We start from the raw sequence: 23,383 nt of genomic DNA on the forward strand, positions 1-23,383 counted from the left end.
CATTCGCAAGACACAATCAAATGCAGTACCTTTGCAAGAGATGGGGAAAAAATGAAGAAATCAATTATATAGTTCCTCATCTTTAAGTACAGAAATAGCCGTGACAAAATTACACGTATTGAGGGAAAATTGAAGTGCAGAGTTTAAAATGTCAATAATCCACAGGGAAACTGGAGACCATTTAAAATATTCATATTAAATCTCTCGAGAAAAGACATTCAAAGATCTCCAATCAAAATGTGAATGTTATAACAGACATGGTATGATACAATTTATAATAGATATGGTATGAACCTTTCCCTTTCACGGGAAAGCTTCGGCTGGGAAAAAGGAATTGTTCTTGAAAATGGGGCCTGTGCTATTGCAGACACTGTGCTCAACCCAGGTCCACGGAATGCTCTGATGTCAGCACTGAGGTCACAGAATTCCGCTGTGCGCCTGGCAACCTTGCAAACATAACAGCCCTGGTGAGCACTAGGCAGTACTGCTGGTTCACTAAGTGGCACAAGTTTTTCAGCCATTTAGGAGACTTGACTATGTTTGTTTGTATTGAATCATTTCAACGGATTGCCCAAGAGCCAACAAGGGCCAACCTGTAGGGAAGAGGAGGAGTTGGACATCTCTTGAGGCATCTTCTAAGGTAGACTTCTAGTTGGTACCATGAAACGGCGACAAAAGAGGAAACATCTGGAAAATGAAGAGTCCCAGGAAACTGCCGAGAACGGAGGAGGTATGTGGGGGGCAACTTGTCTGGGGCACATGGGTTTCTGCCAAACTGAACCTTCTCTAGGAAGCGGGGGACTGAGAACGTGTCACCTGTGAAGCAGGGAGCGAGAGACCTTGTCTCACTGATGCTGCCGTATCCATCCGGAGGGTCCCTGTGGTGTGAGACGGCACAGAACGGCCAGATGCCCCCTGGGAGATGGGAGGTCAGCTCCGCTGGTCTGAGGACTCTCTCCTGGGGCAGCCGGGCCTGGAGCTTTGTCGCACTCACAGCAGGCTGCATCCTGCTTGCACAGACCTAGAGGTGCAGCTTTTCTCAGTCCCCGATTTCTCTCTTATGCTCTTGGATCTTTCCCTGGGGTCATGAGGTGGGGGATGTGAAGGATGCAAGGATGCTGAGAGAGACCCATGAGTTGCTTGGCCTCTTTTACCAAAGTGGAAAGAGAAGCCCCATGAGTTGAAGGCCCTGTTGAAAAATATCTTGACAAGTGGAATGCACTTTGAAAGAAGATTGTTTGTCTAGGGATGGTGTCATATTGAAAGCAAGGAGGTTTTATTCCTTCAACAGGAAGAATTTCCCAAAGGAGATCAAGGGAAGGGAAGGGTTTTCCAGAGACTGAGACCGCGTGGGCAGGGGTGAGAAATGGCCACAGGGTCCTGCGGGGAGCTCTGAGAGCCACGGGCCACATGGTGTCTGCGTGCATTAAATGTAGGCGAGTAGCTTGCCCTGGGACAGGGGTGGTCACCCCAGAGCTCCAGCTAGAGGCCTCTGCCCCAGATTAGAGCCCAGTAGCTCCTACCAGGCCCAGGGCCCTGGAGACTGTAGGATGGGCCCTGGGAATGGAGCTCTAGACAGCAGGCAGATTTCCAGGCAGTGGCTGGGACAGGCTGGGGAAGGCAATGACTGCCCCTGACCATTCAGAATATTTTGCTCTATGTTCCTGTGTGGGTGTGGGTGTGTGAGTGTGTGTGTGTGTGTGTGTGTGTGTGTGTGTGTGTGTGTGTGGTAGTGCAGAGAAGTGCGGGATGAATGGGGGTAGAGTGCTTACCAGATATAAAGTCTGCGTGGTAAAGTTCTTGTCACCCTGCCTGGACCTGGCTGACACTCGTTGTACGTAAGAGTGTATACAGATTTCTTGTTAGGGGTGTTTTATGAGACAGTAACTCATACACCCATGTACACCTTGATACAGCAAAAATATCACACACCCCACATATAACTTCCTTAGTAAACCACACACAGCACATGGAGGTATATACACGGATCCCTCCTGTACTACGTTCTCATACAACCCACCTGTATCACAATCCTCTCCTCCAACACCAAACGCTGGAGATGAGATATGTATATAGACACACACACACTATATATAGGACACACACACACACACACACACTATATATATATATGTATCTCCTCAACTCTCGCACAAACACAGCTAACTTCAGCCATCGCTAAATACCTCTGCAAGAACCAGTCACGTGTCATACACACCACACTTGTAACACATTCTTGAGTAATGCCAGACCCGCTTTGTACAAACCACAGTAAACCACAGTCTCACTAACCCATGTCAGGGTTGCCAGAGAAAATATGGGCTATCCAGTTCAATTTGAATTCCAGATAAACAACAAGTAATTTTTCAGTATCAGTATGTCCCACATATTGTATGGGCCATACTCACACTAAAACTAAGTCAGGCCAAATACTGCATGGGAATACTTACACTAAAAAATTATTCTGGGTTTATCTGAAACTGAAATTTAACTGGGTGCCTTGTATTCTTGTTCGCTAAGTCTGGCAACCCTTATATACTTACCACCAGCTGATGTATTACATATTTATTGTAGTTTTGTTTAGTGTGTGTCTTCCCCTACTAGAATGTGCAGCGTTACCAAAGACTACAACAATGGAAGAGTGCCGGATACACAGGAGTAGCTGCTTACTGAATCTTGTTGAATGAATGAATGAACACGCACCATAAATACAAGCCACACCATGTAATGAGGAAAAGTTACATGTCCCAGAATTCCTGACTTGTGAACAGAAACCATGCACACAAAGGCCACAGACACAGATAGACACATCTGCACTGTGCTCCCCATGCCAACCCCACACTTACCACAGACTTAACTGATACACATCACTCACTCTTCCCACACACTCACAGTCACCACCGAGGCCTACATTACCAACTAGACAGTGAGAGAATAAGTATTGATTGGAATTAAATCCTGGAGGATCCACTGGGAACCACACTCTCAACTGTGTGTATTCACTGCACCTGACACGTGTCACACACTCAGTAAATATTTGTGGACAGAGGACTGATGAACCCACCCTGAGCCTTTCATTCCTCCCTCAGGAATCTCGAAGTCACAAGAGGATCCCCCTCGGCTTGGATCCACTGTGGTGGCCCAAGGCTGCAGCCCAGGGTCAGGGGAGGTCTCCTCTGCCTCTAAATACTTCTTCTGTACTTCTACTCCGCTCAAGCTCAGCTACGCTGGTAAGGGCGCGGGGCTCCTCGGGTGAGGGGGTGCTTGGCTGTGAGGCAGGAGGCACACAGATCCCAGGGAGGCTGAGAGGAAATCCAGGGTCATCAGAGGTGATGAGGGCTCTGTGGAAGAGCCTGGGCAGGATGGCTGAGCTGTTCCGAGGGAGTGGATGCCAGCTGAGTCTGGAGGGGCGGTGTGAATCCTGGTAGTACCATGGTGGGGAAGTCAAGGAGCAGGGGCCGGAAAGGTCTGGGCTTGAGGTGGAGGGAAGAGGGACCAGATGAAGCATCTTCAGAGGAAAATGTAGGCATTGTCTTTGCCTTTGCCTTTGCTTCCAGAGAAGGACAGAGTTCTGCATCATACACCTCCAGCCTGAGAGCAGGACCATCCAGCTCAGGTCCACACAGCTCACACATACATCCGCCCTCCAGGCACAGCCCTTCTGAGAGCACACAGAAGCCCCAAGCACCACAGCCCCATTCCACAAGGAATGCACCACCGATATTCCCAAAATCACACTCCTTGTCATACACGCATCCAGCCGCATCCCTCACATACCACAGCCCTCACCACCATACTCCACACCCCTGTATACAGACACCGCTCCAGTATCCCCCCCACGCACATGAAAAGCCCACAGATGACACCAGATACACCGCTCCATCCTACGGCCAACAGACACCAAGCTCACGACATAGCTACGTCATGCAAATGTCCCTCTCTCGTCTACCACACCTGCTCCCTCAGCTTCCGGCACGGCCCATGCATGTTATTATGGTTTTAATTTCCTTTTTCAGCAATGCGGAGATTTCGAGACACTGCCTGGCTTACAGCACCCCTAGCCCAGGTTCAGGAAGAAGGGGAGACCGCTCCCCCATCACACTGTGTCTCCTCCTCGCCCTCTTCACCCTGTAAGAACGATCTGCACCCAGACAAAGAGGAAAGGGGCATGAAAATATACTACATGCAGGTACAAGTGAACAAGGGTGTCGCTGTCTCCTGGAAGACAAAGAAACCCTTGGAGTTGCCTGAAAAGCAGCTGACGATAGAAGAAGTGACCCTTCCTGAGGATGCGTGCACAGTAGGCACGTGCCCCTCTGATGTGTTCACCGAAAGCCTCCTGTCTGACAGTGAGCCCACTGGGGAGGAGAAAGAGTATGAGGAAAGGGCAGAGCCAGGCAGCCCATCAGGGTCACCTGCCGTCGAGGAGAGACCCAGGGCCAAGACACCGGACTGGATGGTGACCATGGAGACCGGCTTCAGGTGCATGGCCTGCTGCCGGGTCTTCCCCACCTTGGAGATCCTCCAGCAGCACGTGAAGGGCGGCGTCCTGGAGGGCTTCAGCTGCCGTGTCTTTCATCTCACCATGGCCCAGCTGATGGGCAATGTGGAATCCGGGAGCACCTCTGAGGAGGAGGAGGAGGAGGAGGAGGAGGAGGAGGAGGAAGAGAAGCAAGAAGAAAAGGAGAATGAGGGAGAGCAGCCCACGGGGGAAGGCCCCAGCCCAAAGAGACCCCGCAGGCAGGCTCTTTTCTCTCCTTTGAGTTGCAAACAGCAACTGAGATTCATGGGACAGAAGATCCTGGAAGACGCTGTGGCCGTCCCTTGGAAGAGGTAAGGCTTGAGGCTGGCAGTCTTCTGAGCCTATGTCACGAGGGCCCAGAGGAGTCTAAGGGAAGGGGCTGCACACATGTGCTGGTTGACCTAATGGATCTGCAGTTGCATCCGATGGGACACACCCAGCACTACCAAAGACGTTGACCTCTGTTGACGTAAACAAGAAGGTGGAGCCTTTTCCTAGGCGTTTTCTCAGGGTCTGCACGATGGACCTCAACTCTTAGAGGACGTACTGCCAGCAGCTCCTTCTCGGCAGAGAGAGCCAGGAGTGGTCTCAAGAGAGGACAGGGGCCCTTGCAGGACCAGAACTTTGAGGTCTGAGAGCCTTGGGCCTGAGCCGAGATCTCACCCGGACCACTGGACCTAGCCTTCTGTGACAAAGGGGAATATGAAAGAGAGTCACGTGGAAATGAGGTCCCCCGAGATATGGAAATGTTCCAGAACCTCCGTTGCGTGGTCGTTGATCTGGAGCCAAGCTCCCTGTGGTGTGTGTGGCTCTGAGCTTTAAGGCAATGCTGGAGGGTAACCCTGACCAGCAGAGCTTGGAGTGCTGCTTGTCTCTTCCTGTTCCACCTCATTTGCTTTATCCCTTCCAGGGAGAAGAAAGGACCCTCGGGAGAGTAGCAGACAGAATGCCGTGGTCTGAAGGAGGATGAAGGGACCGGCCCTCAGTCTAACATCATATGACAATAGAAGCGTCCTATGCAATAAAGGGCATTTTCCAAACCTTTCCTGGAGCTTTTATTTAATTACATTTTTCTATCTATGCATCTACCTGTCATCTACATCTGTATCTTTCAAGGTTTGTGAACAAGCTTTCACATAAGCACTAGAGACGTCCGCCAGCATTTTCCAGAAGAGGCCTGCAAATTGCTGGGGACTCCTCACAAATAGGGAATGGCCACAACCCCTGCCACACAGACTATGCGCGTGGCCCTCCTGACGTACTCCCACTCTCTCTCTGAATTTCCCAACGTCTGAGATGAGGGGGCTGGCTGGAGGCAATGATCACGTGCAGGCTGAATCTTCTGCAGATTCTGATTCTCTTCCTGGGCATATCATCCTCAAGCACAGTCTCCATGTCCCTCGCCACACTGATCTCTCTCCTTCAGTCCTTCCCTCCCTCCCTCTCCTGCCTCCCAGTGCAGAGAATACTTTTTTGCATTTGAGACGACATTTAGTTTTTGTTCACAGAATTCTCACCTGTTCTACTGTGGCCTCCGTTGTGAACATTCCAAAGCTGAGAATTTTCTTTTTTTCTCCCTCATTTCTGCTGAGTCTTTACCTTCCTAATGCAGTGAACTCACAGTGCCTAGCTGACTGGATGGGGAAAAAGATCCAGGGAGCAAAGAGAAATAATAAAAGAATATATCAGTTAATGTTTCATAGTGTTATCCAACTACATGTTTTTTAAATTTTGGAATAATATTAGGAATCTTCTCTTTGTAAAAAACTGAATTATTGGGCTTCCCTGGTGGAGCAGTGGTTAAGAATATGCCTGCGAATGCAGGGGACATGGGTTCGAGCCCTGGTCTGGGAAGATCCCACGTGCCACGGAGTAACTCAGCCCGCGCGCCACAACTACTGAGCCTGCGCTCTAGAGCCCGTGTGCCACATCTACCGAGCCCACGTGTCACAACTACGGAAGCCTGCGTGCCTAGAGCCCATGCTCCGCAACAAGAGAAGCCACTGCAATGAGAAGCCCGTGCACCACAGCCAAGAGTAGCCCCCGCTCACTGCAGCTAGAGAACGCCCGCTAGCAGCAACAAAGACCCAATGCAGCCCAAAATAAATTAATTAATTTTAAAAATTGAATTAGTTTCAAGGGTACAATGTATAAAAGTACAATAAAAGCCCCCCTTCATAACCCCCCAACCCCACTCTCAAGATGGAATAGATATGCTGTGATACAATTTAGAGTCGTAGTACTACTCCTCCTCCCACCACATCCGAAATCCTCTGAGCCCGGTGCAGCAGCTTCCTTTCACAATGCTAGGACCCGCCCCAAGACAGATGATAATCCCTCTGGACATTTCAAGGAGCGGCACCAAGGCAACAGTACCTGGGAAATGCCACTGACAGCTCAGAATATCCAGGGCATTTCTAGAGCCTCGGCACTGCTCTCGCTCTGGGAATGAAGGTCCAAAAAGCACATCGGAGAATGTTCATAGATGTAAACAAGCTCCACCTTTGAAACACAGTCTACATAGAACCACATATACAAGCCTGCACAATGGATGAAGCCAAGGTCTCCTCCATGATTTCCCTTCTGACCACCTTATTGTCTCCTCAGCCATAAAAGGTGAACTTGAAACTCAGGACCTTGCCTTGTCACCAGAAACATCCAAGCTTGGATCAGTCTTTCTAAGACCAGATACTTGCTCTCTGAACTATTAGAGACTTGTCACATACACACAGGTAGAACAGGATTATTTCTATCTACCTGGGGACCTGGAGTCTTTCACATTGCTCCTGTTCAAACTCTCACAACAGCAAAACTTTACCTACAAAGGGTTCAAGCTATGACACTCCCAATTTCCACAAACCTCCTCAGCTCTTGTGAGTCACATGCAGCCAATTCCAGGAATTGGAGACATGGTTGTGAGGATGAAACTGACTTTGGGGCTCCCCTTGGATATGGTCTTCCAGACTTACCCAAAGGCCATTAAGAGGAAGGTTTACCCCACCTCAGGGAAACCCGAGGCAGTACTTGCAGTCAAGGGCTGGCCATGGCTTCTGAGCTACATCCAAAGAGCAGTTCATACTGTACCTGGGTCTGCTGGAGCCATTTCTGACTGTCCGAGAGCCAGCATGTACCGCTCCTCAACTGCCTCCATTGTGGCTCATCAGTAGGGCTGTCAGATTTAGTAACTAAAAGTACAGGATACCCAGTTAAACTTGAACTCCACATGAATAATAAGTCATTATGTTTAGTATAAGTAGATCCTATGAACTATTTGGGGCATACTTATCTTCCAAATATACTTGTTGTTTTTCTGACATTCATATTTAACTGAAGAGCCTATATTTTATCTGTCAACCCTACTCAGCAGAAATGATGGAGGCTTATAGAGATCCAAGAGATGACTCAGAGCATCCTCAGCTTTTATTTCCATGTCCTGGACAGTGAGCCCGAGCTTCCCACTCCCATTAATTGGCTATAATGGAGTATAGTCTCCATTTTAGAGGTTTTGCTACTTGTCATTGTTATTATCTTCCTCTCACAGCAGTGAGAGGCCCGCATATTGCAAAACAAACAAACAAACAAACAAAAAGGAATAAGCTTGAATCATTCCTCCAAATCTCAGTGGTTTAAAACAACAAAGGTTCATTTCCCGCTCGTTGTACATGCCCATCATGGGCTGCCTAGGAGTTCTGCTCTTCGTTTTCCTTATTCCTGCCCCCAGCTTGACAAAGCCACCTCTCTCAGTCATCTTTGTAGAGAGAAAGAATTCTGGAGCCTCACACTGGCAGTGTGAGTTCTCGCCCAAAAGTAACACACATCACTTCCACCCAAAATTGTTGACCACAATCTTATTTTTAGGGAAACCACTGCCCAAAACTGCCTGCCCTGACCAGGCCCGACAGTAACCACTTTCACGAGTTATCGTAAAACAGGAGGTCCTGGTAAGGAACGCGGAACTAACCAACTACCACCAACCGGAAGAATTAGGGAAAGGTCAAAAGGACAGAGACTCCTGTCCATATGTCCTACCAACCTCCCAGAATCCTTCTCTCTGGAACCTATCTTAGCTGAGCAATGTGTGCACCACCAGAAAGGATCCTGAGTCAGAATAACTGGCCGGAGACAACCCAGAAACGAACCCCATCACCATAACACCTGAGCCTGCGAGCCGCATGGCAGAGCAGGTCTCCTGGGTCCCCTCCCCTCCTGCTCTGCACCCGGACACCCCTTCCCAATGAAGTCTGTTGCTTTGTCAGCACGTGTGTCTCCTCAGAAAATTCTTTTCTGAGTGGTAGACAAGAGCCCACTCTTGGGCCCTGGAAGACGTCCCTCTTCCTGCAACATTTTCATGTGTCTCTCCATTTTCTAAACTCCTTAGGCAAAAGTAATTGTGAACACTACTACTGCATAGTACAGAAACCATACAGGAAAATTCGAATCCCTCCCTGTTAAATAGGAGACTTGACAAAACCACCAAGCTATGCATTCACAAAACTGGGTCTAGAACTCACATCTCTTAGGTCATGATTCAGAACCTTTTCCCACTATGCTGTATGTTAGGATTTTTACACCGAGACAATGTAGTTGGGTTAATAATGCCTTTCATTTTTTGTTTTTGTTTTTTTTTTTCATAAATTGATTCAGGAGGGAGGCTTTGGAAGCCCCTAAAACACTTGCCTTAAACTGAAAAGCAACTGGAAAATAATCCCACTGCCTTTTGAAATGTTTGACCTAGTAAAGATTAGATGTCTGGGAGGCTTTTATGTTCTGAATAGAAGGAATAAAAAGGAAACAATCTTCCTAAGACTTTAGGAAACGGGCGGAAAAACTCTTGACTCCCACTTTGCTATTTTGATTAGCTCGTTGACACTTCAGTTCTTTGACTAATAGCAGTGGCAACAGCTGGAGGTTAGCCAAGATATAAGTATATATAATAGGGTGGCGGCCCCTGCAGAACCACATACCACTGTAAATGCTTTAGCTCAATCCTATTTGCTCATAGGTCTGTGCAAAGTAACAAATGGTTCTGAAACATTTATTCCAAATAGCTTTCTTATTATTACTTTAAAGATAACTTGGCTGCCAAATACTTGCTCCCTGGTGAAAAAGAATGCATATATGGGAGGAGGATTTATGTATCAAGATATGCTGCTTATTTCCCTCCTGCTGATACAATGCACATCTAATGAATTGGAGATAATCTTCCTCTCTTCCCCAAATTGTAGATAAATGAGTATGTCGTTTCTCCCTCCCTTCAATTCATCCTGGTCATAGTTATTTTCTTTAAGAATATTATTCCCCTGCTTAAATCTTAAATGGCTTCCCAATGCGAGAAGAATAAAACCGAAAATAGTCAACCGAACGTTCAAAGCCCCGTAGGGTTGAAGACCCTGCCGAGTTTTCCAGACTAAGCGTAACACTCACCTTCCCGCCTCCACTCAACTAGGCCAGACTTCCCTCCCTCCAGCAGAGGACAGGCGCTTGCTCAACTCATTTCTTTCAAGAGTATAATTTTTCAAAGTACAAATTGTTTTTTTTTTGTTTTTTTTTTTTGTTTTTTTTTTTTTTTGCGGTACGCGTGCCTCCCACCGTTGTGGCCTCCCCCGTTGCGGAGCACAGGCTCCGGACGCGCAGGCTCCGGACGCGCAGGCCCAGCGGCCATGGCTCACGGGCCCAGCCGCTCCGCGGCATATGGGATCCTCCCAGACCGGGGCACGAACCCGTATCCCCTGCATCGGCAGGCGGACTCTCAACCACTTGTGCCACCAGGGAGGCCCCAAATTGTTTTTAAGTTCAATTAAAATCCCACTTTCTACAGGAAGCCCTTCCAGATATCCCAGTGAGAATGGACCACACATTTTCCCAGCATGTTAGTTGTACCTCTGTGATAACTCTTTTCACATCCTTCAATCGGGCAGACTCTTAATGAATGTCTCTGATTTCCCCCACAACATAGAGTAGGAGCCCTTGGAAAGTAAGAGGCCATGATTCCTTATCTCTGGATTTTCCACATCTCCTTGCACTGAGTATGATCCCTAGCAGGACCCTGTGGGCTCCTGGGCACAAAGCCTGTATCGGTGTCCCCCATTTCTTGATTACAGGAAATAGGCTTCATTCAGCCTCCATGACCTTCCCTGAGTTCCAAGGAGCAGGTTCAAACAGTTGCTAATTAGAGAAGGGAGGGGATGCAAGACAAGGGAGGAATAGTCAAAAGAAACGCTAGTGCAGCCTTGGGGCAGGGTCTTGGTTCCCCCTTAAGGGATACACATAACAATATCTTTGAGCTGTTTTGCAGATACTTAAACCCCCACTAGGTGGGAGAAGTTAATGGTGTGCTACCCACAAACACGCAGACCCCAGAACCAGTTGGAACCGTAAGGTTGATGATGCTGACACCCACTTACCTCACCACCAACCAATCAGAGAAATGTCCATGAGCTGATCATGCTCTCCTCTTTGAACGATTACTATAAAACTCCTCACTACCCTCTCCAGGTCAGGGACACAGAGTTTTGAGGGCAATCGCCTGCTCTAGCCCCCTTTGCCTGGCAAAGCAATAAAGCTATTCTCTTCTACTTCACCCACAACTCTGTCTTGAGATTTAATTCAGTGTCAGGGTACGGAGGCCGGATTCGGCTTCAAGTATGAGCTCCCCTACTTGCTCCTCTATCCCGCAAAAAAAAAACAAAAGCTTAAATAAATTACCAAAGTACTGGATCTTCTTCCTCCCTAGGCAAAACAATGTCCTGACCAGTGGCCTCTCCTGCTTTTCCCCATACCAGCACAGGAATGCCATCTCTGCATTTATGCTTGCCTGTCACCATGTTCATGTAACTGAACAAAAGTGACAGCCCTCGGGCTTCCCTGGTGGCGCAGTGGTTGGGAGTCCGCCTGCCCATGCAGGGGACACGGGTTCGTGCCCCGGTCCGGGAGCATCCCGCATGCCGCGGAGACGCTGGGCCCGTGAGCCATGGCCGCTGGGCCTGCACGTCCGGAGCCTGTGCTCCGCAACGGGAGAGGCCACAACAGTGAGAGGCCCGTGTACCGCAAAAAACAAAAAAAGTGACAGCCCTGTTCATCCCATGTCCTGTGTAATCCACCCAACTCCCTTCGTCTCCATCTAAAACTATTTTTTACACTGCCTAAAATTTAACCATAGAGAATCAGGACTTTGAATGTTTACCCTTCAAAGATTTTTATTAAAATACAAGTAACCTCATGAGAAGTGGTGCCTTAACTTAAACCATCATCAGCCACTGTTTTAGCAAGGACTAGGGGAAAACAGGCTGAGAATTGGGCCATTTTTTAATGGCATTGGAAATGTAGAGACAGGAAGAAGAGGAAATGGTATCTGATCAGGAGGTAGATGTTGGGGAGATGGTGAAAAAGTACCAAAAATAAATATTCAACTTCCTCATAAATTTGCAACAGACAAAATCTTCCTGAGCTGGTGCCCCTGTGTGAAGCAATGTATTAAGGACATAAGACATAGAGATCCACTGCAAATTAATCATGTTAATAAACTGAGCTGAGACTCAGAGAGTTCAAATAACTAGGGTTGAGAAGAATATTCCAAGTTTATTTTTCAAGGAGCCCAGAGATTGAGGTAAAACCCACAGCTGTAAAGAACACCTTTGCATCAAGGACTTAGCTTCTATGTATGAATTGTAAGTAAGGGAAGCAGCCTTAGAAAGCAGAATCAGATGATTACTGGTGCCTAGGAAAACCTCTGGCCTAAAGAAGTCATCTGAAGTTAGCCCCATCTTCCTCTAAACCCATTTGGTAGGGTTTTGACAATCTCCTCCATGAACATAATACACTTGACATGAATTCATGGAAGTAAATGAGGTTAACAGGATCTGACCAACACCTTAGTGTCTCTTCCAAAGGATGGGCAGTGTATCCATAATGAGGAAAGGGATATGAAATGCTCACAAATCCCATGATGAAAATGCCTCTTGGTCTATAAATCATGTTTCCCTGCTGTTCATAGCTCTGAAAAGGATTAGAGAGAAACCTACTCCTGGGTGTGACAACTGGGGTCACTGAAGATTAGATGTTGCCATGAGCCCACAGAGTCTGCCCTGCAGAAAGCAGTAAAATGATCAAACCCTCACTCCTTCTGCTGGAATATTTACTGTTGACACAAGAGTTCAGCTGTAGACTATGAGCAAAAACCTTCTGTCAATCACTTTCAGTCCTTAATTGGATAAAAAGAGCTAGAGATCTTTCAAAACAGTTGAAGATTGCTACCTGACAGGGGGCTGGGAGTAGTGCAACTGGCATATGGGTAATTTTTAAGGCTACTTTTAAGTGTGAAGCCCTTTGACTGGTTCTCTGTCTCATGGGTGTCCCAAAATTTCCATCTCACTGAAATTTGGAAAAGAATTCAGGTTCTGTCTTTCCCCAGAGAGGGGAGGCAGCCACAAGCTTTACAAACCTAGCGTTTGTACATACAGCGAAGTTAGATTCACTTACTATTGGAGCCTGACAATACTTGATACCTGATAAAAATCACTGTCAAATAACATTTATAAGAACCCAATTGCATGAGATGGGGTACGATGTTGAGGATCACAAGCAGTTACAGCAAAGGCCTCCAGGTGCCCAGAGTTTAGGGCAAGCAAATGAGTATATAGGAAAGGCAAAATTTTAAAATGGCAGACCAAATCTGAATGGACCAAGTAACTGCTTTGCCATTGTACATTCTTCCTATTCCCCATCACCCATCCATCTATCCATCCCCGCAAAACATACCCCAACCCTAGTGACAAAGGTGGAGGCAAAGCCTGGAAGGACAGTCCACAGGTACTGAGATGCTCAGGGTTGGGAAGGACTTTGATGCTTGTGAAATCCAATCCACAGTACCTTTGAATTTCCTCTGCCATGGCTCCACCAAGTAATTACTTGGCACATGTCCTAGGACCTTCAGGGACTGGGAATCCACCACTTTCTAAAACAACAACAAAACTCAACATATTTAGGCAGATAAAACATATTTAGGCAGATAGAACAAAAAATTCTTCCTTGTAAGGACAAATCCACTTCCCCAGAGCCTGTGGCTTCTGGTTGCATCTTTTAGGGCCACAGAGGAAAAAAAATCAACATTCCTCTTCCACAAGACAATCCTTCTAATATTTGAAGACTGTTATCTCAGCCCTTCAAGTCTTTTCTTCAGCTGCACAGCCCTATTTCCCTAAACGTCCAGATTTCATTTCCACATTGTGATCCAAACTTTCTCCTGAATGTGGGTCCTAGTTGCTTTATATTTATCTTAGTCTACAGTCCCCAGAACTTAACACAGTATTCCAACCAAGGTCTGACCAAGGCAAAGCAGAGTGGGGTTCTTACCTCCCCCACCAGAGATACTTCTCTTAAGACTGGCTTTTTGGTAGCCACATCAAACTGCTAACTCCTACTGAGCTGATACAGCCACTTTAAAGTAGCCAAGTCATACTTCAAAACCATTATTTCTCACCAAGTAATGGAGCTATCTGGGTTATCCAGACCTCTTCTATCCCTCACCCAAAGACCATCCATAAGCCTCACCCCACCAACATAAAAGCACAAGAAATGGGTAAAGTTTTCTGTTTTGTACTTTCCTTGGAAAAAGCTGAAAATTATTTGATTCGCCCAAGACTCCTCAAAATACCCCAGGTCAGGGGCTTCCCCGGTGGCGCAGTGCTTGAGAGTCTGCCTGCCGATGCAGGGGACACGGGTTCATGCCCCGGTCCGGGAAGATCCCACATGCCGCGGAGCGGCTGGGCCCGTGAGCCATGGCCGCAGAGCTTGCATGTCCGGAGCCTGTGCTCCGCAACGGGAGAGGCCACAACAGTGAGAGGCCCGCGTACCGCAAAAAAAAAAAAAAAAAAAGAAAAAAAATACCCCAGGTCAAAAATTGTCATCTCAAAACGTTATGCAGCTCGGTGAGCTAATTTCGTGAATCTTTAAATCCCATGAAGGATACCTAATGCGTTAGACCATTAAGTGGATCCTGCCTAATTAACAGTCAATCCTAGGGGAAAGAGTGCAGGTCTGTCATTAGAGTCACCTGAGTCCGAATCTCAGCCATATGCATAAAGTGCTGTTGGCCCAGGACAACTTCTTCTGAGTCTTGCTTTCCTCCCCTAGAAATGGGGCTAAGACATCCATCTTGCCATGGCCTTGTATAAAGTACTTGACACAATGCCTGGCCTGTGGCGGATGGGCAGTAAATGCTATGTTTCCCCTCGCAGCACAGATTATTACAGCTTACACCCCATTTCCCTAGCTCTTAGACAAAGGGCCCGGGACTTGCTTGTCTTCACATCCCCCAGACCCTCAACACCAGCGTTAAGTAGACACACATTCCTCTTGAATATAAATGTGAGCATTTGGCTTTAAATTCAGTTGTGTATCATCTAGAAATAATGACATTTCTGCTCTGGCCTCTCAGTTTCAAAGGGGTATTTTTTAATTCCCAGGGAATAGCTAAGATTACCTATTATTAAAAAGAAAAAAGATAGACTCTACTCAAGTCTTGGGCAATCGTGTTCAAATGGTGCTCTAAGTCTCGGAGAACAGGTTGACATTGACATGTCTAATATTCTTAATGTTGACCCAATTTTAATCAGGTAACCGCGTTTCAAGACACAGCCAGAAACAGGAGGGGCAAGACGAGGCTCTGACGGGGAAAGCCAACCTCTGATATATCCAATTTCTGACCTATGGCTCAGTCAGCTCAAGGAAAGTTTTGTGGGTCCCCAGTGTCTTCCCAGGGCGACAGACACTCCCACACGGCCTCAACCAGGCTGAGGTAATTGTTACTGTTATGGCTTTAACGATGTGAGTGGGAGAACATGAGAATTCTGAAAGAGATTTATTTACTGCAAAGCATCCCAAATCTCTCATTAATCTGCTTTTCATTTGGCAAACTCTTCCTTCGTTAAAAGTGCCACACTCTGCTCTGCGGTTTATGACAAAGCAAAAACGTCTCTGGGAGGCAAAGCAGCAAAGTGGAAAGAATGGGGGCTCTGGAACAAATCAGACGTGAGTTTGATTTCCAAGTGTGCTATTTACTTGTTCTGTGACTGTGGGCAGTTTTCCTTAGCCTGTTAGAACCCCATCTTCCTCATCTGTCAAGAGAAGATGATTGTCCTGTCCTGGTTTATGAATATTGAGATCAGCCCTAGGCCCTAGGGCACTATGTTTGTTTCTCCTTTAAGGTTCAGTGGTCACCTGCAAAAGGAAGATCATTATATTACCAACTTCATACACTTCGTGATGAGGATTTAAATGGGTGAATGTATGTAAACTAACTAGAACAGAGTCTGGCACAGAGGAAGTTCTATACAAGTGTGTGTTATCATCATTAAGGATTAAATGACACACATAAAGGACGCTTTGAATGGTGACTTGCACCTGTTACATATGAGGTGCTCAATACATGTACGGGAAAACATCTCCCCTCCCAACTAGAGACTTTTCCTCGGGGTCTGAAGAAACTCCTTGGGTGGGAGGAGCTTTTCAAAATTATATACTCAGGGCTTCCCTGGTGGCGCAGTGGTTGAGAGTCCACCTGCCGATGCAGGGGACGCGGGTTCATGCCCTGGTCCGGGAAGATCCCACATGCCGCAGAGGGGCTGGGCCCGTGGGCCGTGGCCGCTGAGCCTGCACGTGTGGAGACTGTGCTCCACAACGGAAGAGGCCACAACAGTGAGAAGCCCGTGTACCGCAAAAAAAAAAAATATATATATATATATATATATATACATATATATATATGTATATATATATATATATACTTTCTTGCTCTACCATTTGAAAATAAGTTCCAGACACCAGGACAGTTCATCCCTAAATATCACACATCTGCTAAGAATGAGTGTTCTCCTATATAATCAGAGTATCACTTTCATATATCCACATTCAAATTTCCCCAGTTGACCAAAATTTTTTTTTTTAATTGTTTTACTTTTTCAATCTAGGGTCAAATCAAGGTTCACACATTGCCTTCGATTATGTCTTTTAGTATCTTATCTTTTTTTTTTTTTTTTTTGCTGTACGCGGGCCTCTCACTGTTGTGGCCTCTCCCGTTGCGCAGCACAGGCTCCAGACGCGCAGGCTCAGCGGCCATGGCTCACGGGCCTAGCCGCTCCACGGCATGTGGGATCTTCCCAGACCGGGGCACGAACCCGTGTCCCCTGCATGTGCAGGCGGACTCCCAACCACTGCGCCACCAGGGAAGCCCTGTCTTTTAGTATCTTACATCTTTTCCTGAAGAGCATTCTTTTTGTTTCTGTTTCTATTTTCACAACATTGAAAAATTCAGGACAGTTGTCCTATATTATGCCCCACATTCTATATTTAATTGTTCTTCACCACGAGAATCAGGTTAAATATTTTGGCATAAGTACTACATAGCACACAGGGGACACTGTATGCCTCCCATTGGGTCAGGTATCTATTCTAAAGGTTAATTTTCCTTGGCAATGGAAACACATAATCCATGGGATAATACCTCTTGCCACCTCCAACAACATTTTACTCAAAAGTTTTAGTATTCTTTGATGATCTTTGCTTGAATTGCATTCAGGTGCAAAATGGTGATTTTTAAAAAAATTCTCTCCTTTTTCTACATGTACTATAATCTTCTGTAAAGAAGAGCTTTCCTACTTATTTCTTCTCTCTCCCTCTCTTTCCCCTCTTCTTTCTATCACTCTAGATTTATGTTCAATGTGATATAATCTCGTACCATCATTATTCTTTTCAATGCTCAAATTGTCCCATTTTGACAAGTGGAAGCCCCTTCATCCTGGCTTCTGTTATTCTTTTGACATGATCCCATTAGTCTTGGAGCACTTCCCTGCTTGACAGTATGACAAGATATCCCAGACTTACCTTGTATTGTCCTTGCCCCAAACCTGGACTTAGTTCTCCAAGAAACCCTGGTTCCTTTCAGTACACGCCAATATCTGTGCGTTGTAACCACTCTGATGAAACAGAATGGATCTCCCACCCCAAATTTGGTTGGAATGTGAAGACTGATGACACACAGGAAGAGGGTATGAAAGGTTTATTACTTACTTAATGAGGCTTTCTGGGGAGAGCAGGGTAGTCTTCATAAGCTGGACTGAAAATGGTTTGTGAGAGCTGGAAGAAGACCTGCGGGGGCTTTTATGGTGGTTAGAGGGTGAGGCTGGTATGAGGGCCTCTGTGCACAGGCAGGGGCTTGTGTGGCTTGAACTTCCCATCAACACCAAAGGTGGAAGCACTCAGACTTTCTTTTTTTTTGTTTTTTTTTTTTTTTTTTTTTTTTTTTTGCGGTACGCGGGCCTCTCACTGTTGTGGCCTCTCCCATCGCGGAGCACAGGCTCCGGACGCGCAGGCTCAGCGGCCATGGCTCACGGGCCCAGCCGCTCCGCGGCATGTGGCATCTTCCCGGACCGGGGCATGAACCCGCGTCCCCTGCATAGGCAGGCGGACTCTCAACCACTGGCGCCACCAGGGAAGCCCTCACTCAGACTTTCTTATCAGATTTCCCGGAAGTGGGGCACAAGGGGAGGAGGGAAGGATGAGGTTTAAGATGTCAGCAAACATCAAATAAATGGGGTCAGATAAAATTTAAAGTAAATAAAATCTAAAATATTTTTTAAATGTGTTTAATTTAAAAAACGTTAAAAATAGAAAAATTTTTAAATTTTTAAAAGTTTTTTTAATTTTAAAAAATAAAAATAAATTAATTAAAATGCTTTAAAAATGCGGTCAGACTATTACACTGGGCTACACTTACATTCTTTTACATAAGTCTATGAGATAGAGATCTGTTACATAGGTACCATGTGTGCCCAAATCACCTTCACAGGGTACATGTCAAGTACCTGGAATAAGAACACAAGGCACTTCCAGCTCTTTAAGTGGGAAACAACCTCTATTAATACACAGTAGCAGCAGCAAAATCATTATTCCTTTGCAAGTTACCTGACATTTTCCAATTGTTTCTAAATCAGTTATGGACTGGGCTATCAATTTTCTGTTTAGAAAATCAACTTTAGAAAGGATATGTGATTTCATGATGTCAGAGGGCTCCCCAGAGGGTCAAAAGCATTTAAACTTCTCTCTCAGTCAAGACATCAAGATAATTCTAAGAGCCTCTGTATTTCATATAAATGTCAGATTAGAGCAGCTCATCACTAAATTCAATTAATAGAAATAACCATTACATTTAAACACTCAAAAAATAAACCTACAGATCTTTGTCAAAACATATAATGATAATAACAATAATATTAGAAGCTAACATGAATTGAATGTCTTTATGTTCCAAACACATTACAGTCATCCTCGTAACAGTTCTTTGGATTTACTATTAATATTATCTCAAGTTTGCAATGAGGAAATTGAAGCCCAAAGAGGTGAAGTAATGTGACCAACATCCCACAGCAGGTAAGTGAAGAAGTGAGAATTCAAACACAAAGCAGAAAAATAACATCGAAAATTCAACATTTCGGGACTTCCCTGGTGGTCCAGCGGTTGAGATTCTTTGCTCCCAGTGCGGGGGCCCCAGGTTCAATCCCTGGTCAGGGAACTAGATCCCGCATGCCACAATTAAAAGATCCCACACGCTGCAACAAAGACCCTGCAGGTCACAACTAAGACCTGGCACAGCCAAATAAATAGACAGACAGATAGATATTTTTTTAAAAAAGAAAATTCAACATTTCATAACTGTATTTTAGCTCTGAAAGTAGAACACAGATTGATTTCCACTCAAGACAGAAAGTGCCAGACTGGCTCAGATTTTAACCTAGTCAGCATAAACTTTTATTCTCTGCTCTTCTATTTTTACCTTAGAATATTAGGGTCCAGCATCCAAGGCAGCCAGTAGCCAAATGACCAGGGATGGGGCAGATGAACTGTTTGGACTTTTCCAATCCAAAGGATCACATCAGCAATCAGTTTGGGATTCAGTGAAGTATGCCCTGTTGCGGTCTTGAGGTGATTTTTTTCGGCTGAAATCCAGATTGCTCTGTGTTGTAACCACTCTGAAGAAACAGAATAAACCCCCCACCCAAAATCTGGTTGGAAAGTCAAGACTGATGACACACAACAAGAAGGTATGAAAGGTTTCTTACTTACATGAAATGAGAGAGGTGTTGAGTTCAAAAGTACCTACAGACTAATGGGTTAAAAAAATGGTTCAACCACTGCTTGACCTTCAGCTTTGGAGATCTCAATATCACATGTGTAGTGTAATAGTCTACATGACATAGCTTTCAGAGCACTTGTACACACATCTCATTGAATCACCTCAATAACTGAGTGTGAATGACAGAAAATTTACCTATGCAAACGTGAAGCAAATATCTCATGGAATCAATATGTGTATTCCAGTAGGCAGAAGGTGCTAAACACCTTTATAACCCCTTGGCGCACGGCTTTGCTCAAATGGCTGTGGCAACCAGCTGTGCCGCAGATATAACCTTTGACAAAATGACACACCTCTGCTGCACTGCCCGTCACTTGCTTTCTGGCCCAAGCTTCTCTGTCCACTGAGATTCTGGGCTGTGATGGGTCATGTGCAAAACTGTAAGTACAAGGAAATTAACACCCCTGGAGCAACGCTTGATTAACATAGGATAGGAACTGGGAAATAAACACTCACCTTTCCCCATCCCTGGTGGACGATTCTGAGGCATATTCTGTATAACTCCAGTGCGGCCCTGCTAGCATTGAGCCCCAGCTGCACCCGGCCACCCTCTTAAAACTGCATCCTTGGATTGGCTTCCTTTCTTCCCTGTTCCACTCTTCCCAATCTGCTGTGCTTATCCTGCTTTATCAGATTTGGCTACAGTCGTTAATTAATAAATCGTTCATATACACTTCAAGAAACATCACATTCCCTAGGGACCATTCATCAAGCCCTTGTCATAGAATCTGCTTTAGGGGGGAACCCAAACAAAATCAGAGAGTTTAAGTAACTTAAAAAAGAGTCAGTTAACGTTGCAGTTAGAAAATAGCTCTGCTGTCTCCTTATGGGATGTGATTAAAAGCACAGGCACTAAAGCCACATTCAACTGGGTCTCAAACTAACTGGTGTACCTTAAGAATGTGACTTGATTCTTCTGATGCTCAACCACTTAACTGGAATATTAATATAAATGGTAATAACAATGGCCAGTCATTATTGAGTGCTTCCATGTGTACACTCTTTGCATATATTAACCTTCTAATCCTCACCGTAACCTTATGAGATATATATATGTATATATATATATATATATTTTTTTTAATTCAAGACCCATGTATTCTCTACTTCTGCCCACATGGAGACACTCTCCTGGAAAAGGCATTGAATCCTTCCATTCACTTTAACACCTTGTGCTGAAAACATGTGTTCCGAGGTTTCACCTATGAGATCCACATTCTTAAAGCACTGATTCTTAAACCTCATCTAGATTTCTCCCCTTGGATGGGGGGAGACGACGCAAACACAGCGAAGAACCGCTCAGGACTGTGGGCTCTGCTCACCCAGAAGACCTTGCAGCTCCCCTGACCACCCAGCTGGATCCAGGACTAGGGCCCTGAGACGAGGGGTGCCTGCTGGGCTGCTGCCAGCGCCCCCGCCCCCAGCTCCTGTCCTCTTCACTAGGCTGGCTGTCCCCTCTAGTTTCCCTGGAGCTCGGGGACTCCAGACGGTCTCCGCTCACACTTCTGTGTCACGCCTGCTGCCTCAGCACTGCTGATCCACACCAAGGGGGAAAAGCACACAGAACTGCTTTTCAACCCACCAACATTCCACACACAAGTTATTTGATAAGCCTGCGGGTTCTTTTACAGCAGGAGGAGACTCCCAAGGCCATGACTTCCCCCGGCTCCCCACTGCCCTTGCCGGCAGACTGGACGTGCGTGGCCACCGTGCTGAGCCGGGCACACCCCCCCGGCTCCACTCCGGAGCACCCTCCTGGAGAATCCAGGACGGTTCCCTGGCCTCATCTGTCCTGAAGCCAGCCCTAGAGTGACAAGAGCCACACCTGCAGGTCTATTCCACTGACCAGCCGCACAGGACCGAGCTGGGCCCACGGACCTTGGTCTGGATTGTGTTGGCTGGTCATTCTTGCCTAGGTTCACAGGCCAACAGCCAGTGTCCTTCCTTCCCTGCTCATCACTGCACCAGCGGCTCACTCCTACCTGCTGCCGTCACACGCTTGGCAACCTCGTGTTCGGGGCCAGCCAAGAACTGAGACCCCAGCAGGCCCCTAGTTCCCAGCAGGCAAACTCCCTGTTAAACTACCGCTGCCTGGCCGTATTCTCGAGGCTTCAGAGCCGGGAAAGTGCGGAGGGCAGAGCAAGGCGCGGCGCCCCCAGCCCCTGACCCGCCATGCTCCACGGAGGCGCCGGATCCTCGCCGCACCACTACCAGCAACACAAGCGACCTCGGCGCCCGCCTGTCCCGCGGACCCAGGACGGAAGCGCGGGGCGTGGGGCTTGGCGCGCGGCGGGCGCGCGGCGGACGCTGGGGCGGGCGGGGACCCCGGGTTCCGGCCCCCGAGGCCGCGCGGACCCGCCAGGCCCACCTGCGTCCCAGCCGCCCGGAAAGCGAGATATAGTAATAATAATATTCATAATAATAATAGTATTACTAATATGATAATATTAAGAGATTAGGTTAATAATAATATATAGTTATATAGTATATCATAATAATATGATAATGTTGGTATTCTATTATTAATAATAATTATTATTATATATTATTATTATTGCCACTATTCTGCAGATGAAGAAACTGGGGTACAAAAAGCTTACTATGCCCAAGATCACAGAGCCAATAGGTGACACCTCAGGTATTCCAACTCCAGACGATCAAACTCTAGGGCTCACACATTTAATCATTATTAAACACATTTAAACACTATTACCCTCCTCACAGGGTTGTAATAATAAAATTTAAAATAAAGCATCTAGTACAGTGCCAGTTGCATCAACAAGTGCTTAGAAACATTAACGCAAAAAGGAAAGAAGAATACTTTTTAAAAAGTTTAAATCCTGATGAAAAAATTGACAAATACTTCTTCTCTGTTCATTTATCTTTGTTTCTCTCATTTCCTTTTTCCTTGGACTCTCTTCCATTAAAATGTCAGTGCCCTTCCACCACTGTGACTCACTGATGTTTTATCTTTCCCTTGTTCCTGGTCCCCAATCACCTGCTCCAACTTCACCCATTTCTTCCTTTCAAAGCTCATTTTTCTCAATTTCAAGGCTGCTGACACATCAGCTTGTGAAACATTAGAGAGTTTATTTTCATACCATTCCCTTCAGAATATCACTAGAATAAACGTGTTTGTGGTACTTGAGACAAACACCCCCAAATACACGGACAGTTGCAATCAGTATTTGTCAGACCCTTCAGTAGGTAAACAGAGGCTTCTCCAGTGAGGATAATTTGCATATGCATGAGATTCACTCAGGGAGCTTTAATTAAGGTCCCTGACAACTTCTCCGATTGCATTTTTCACAACTGCCAAGAAACAGTGAACTGCAGTGCGGACTTCTTTACCCTGGTGGAAGAATATTGTTTATAGAATTCTGAATGATTCAATGATCACTAGTGAAACATCAGCAGATGACACATAGATGATTCCACAACTGATGCGCTTTGTCTCCTTAGGCAACCTTGAATTATCCTATGTTTTAGGAAAGCAACATCTGTAACAGCTTGACTCTTCTTTGGAACTAAGCCGAGTATGAATTAATTTAGTTTAGTTTAATTATATTAGGTGTTTCCCAATGAAGAAACATTCCCAGGCACTGTAAGTAAACTTGCAATTTAGGATCTCCCATTGATATAGCCAATATTTTATGATAAGTGTAAATGAGTAT

At 46.1% G+C, this 23,383-nt stretch overlaps 1 protein-coding gene across 1 annotated transcript; it reads left to right on the forward strand.

Moving 5' to 3' along the window:
- The first annotated feature begins 660 nt into the window (after positions 1-660).
- On the forward strand, positions 661-21,875 carry LOC132501391 (protein FAM170A-like). The gene is made up of 5 exons (XM_060116972.1): positions 661-730; positions 3,090-3,230; positions 4,017-4,708; positions 21,341-21,481; positions 21,678-21,875. The coding sequence occupies exons 1-5, from the start codon at positions 661-663 to the stop codon at positions 21,873-21,875; spliced, it is 1,242 nt and encodes a 413-aa protein (XP_059972955.1).
- Positions 21,876-23,383: the final 1,508 nt, after the last annotated feature.

This window comes from Mesoplodon densirostris, chromosome 14, assembly GCF_025265405.1.
Source record: "Mesoplodon densirostris isolate mMesDen1 chromosome 14, mMesDen1 primary haplotype, whole genome shotgun sequence".
In the NCBI taxonomy this organism is placed as follows: domain Eukaryota; kingdom Metazoa; phylum Chordata; class Mammalia; order Artiodactyla; family Ziphiidae; genus Mesoplodon; species Mesoplodon densirostris.

Coding starts and splice junctions, on each gene's coding strand:
- LOC132501391 (XM_060116972.1), top strand. CDS start 661: ATGAAACGGCGACAAAAGAGGAAACATCTGGAAAATGAAGAGTCCCAG. Junction 3,231..4,016: donor GCTCAAGCTCAGCTACGCTG/GTAAGGGCGCGG, acceptor TTCCTTTTTCAG/CAATGCGGAGATTTCGAGAC. Junction 21,482..21,677: donor CTCCTGGAGAATCCAGGACG/GTTCCCTGGCCT, acceptor TCACTGCACCAG/CGGCTCACTCCTACCTGCTG.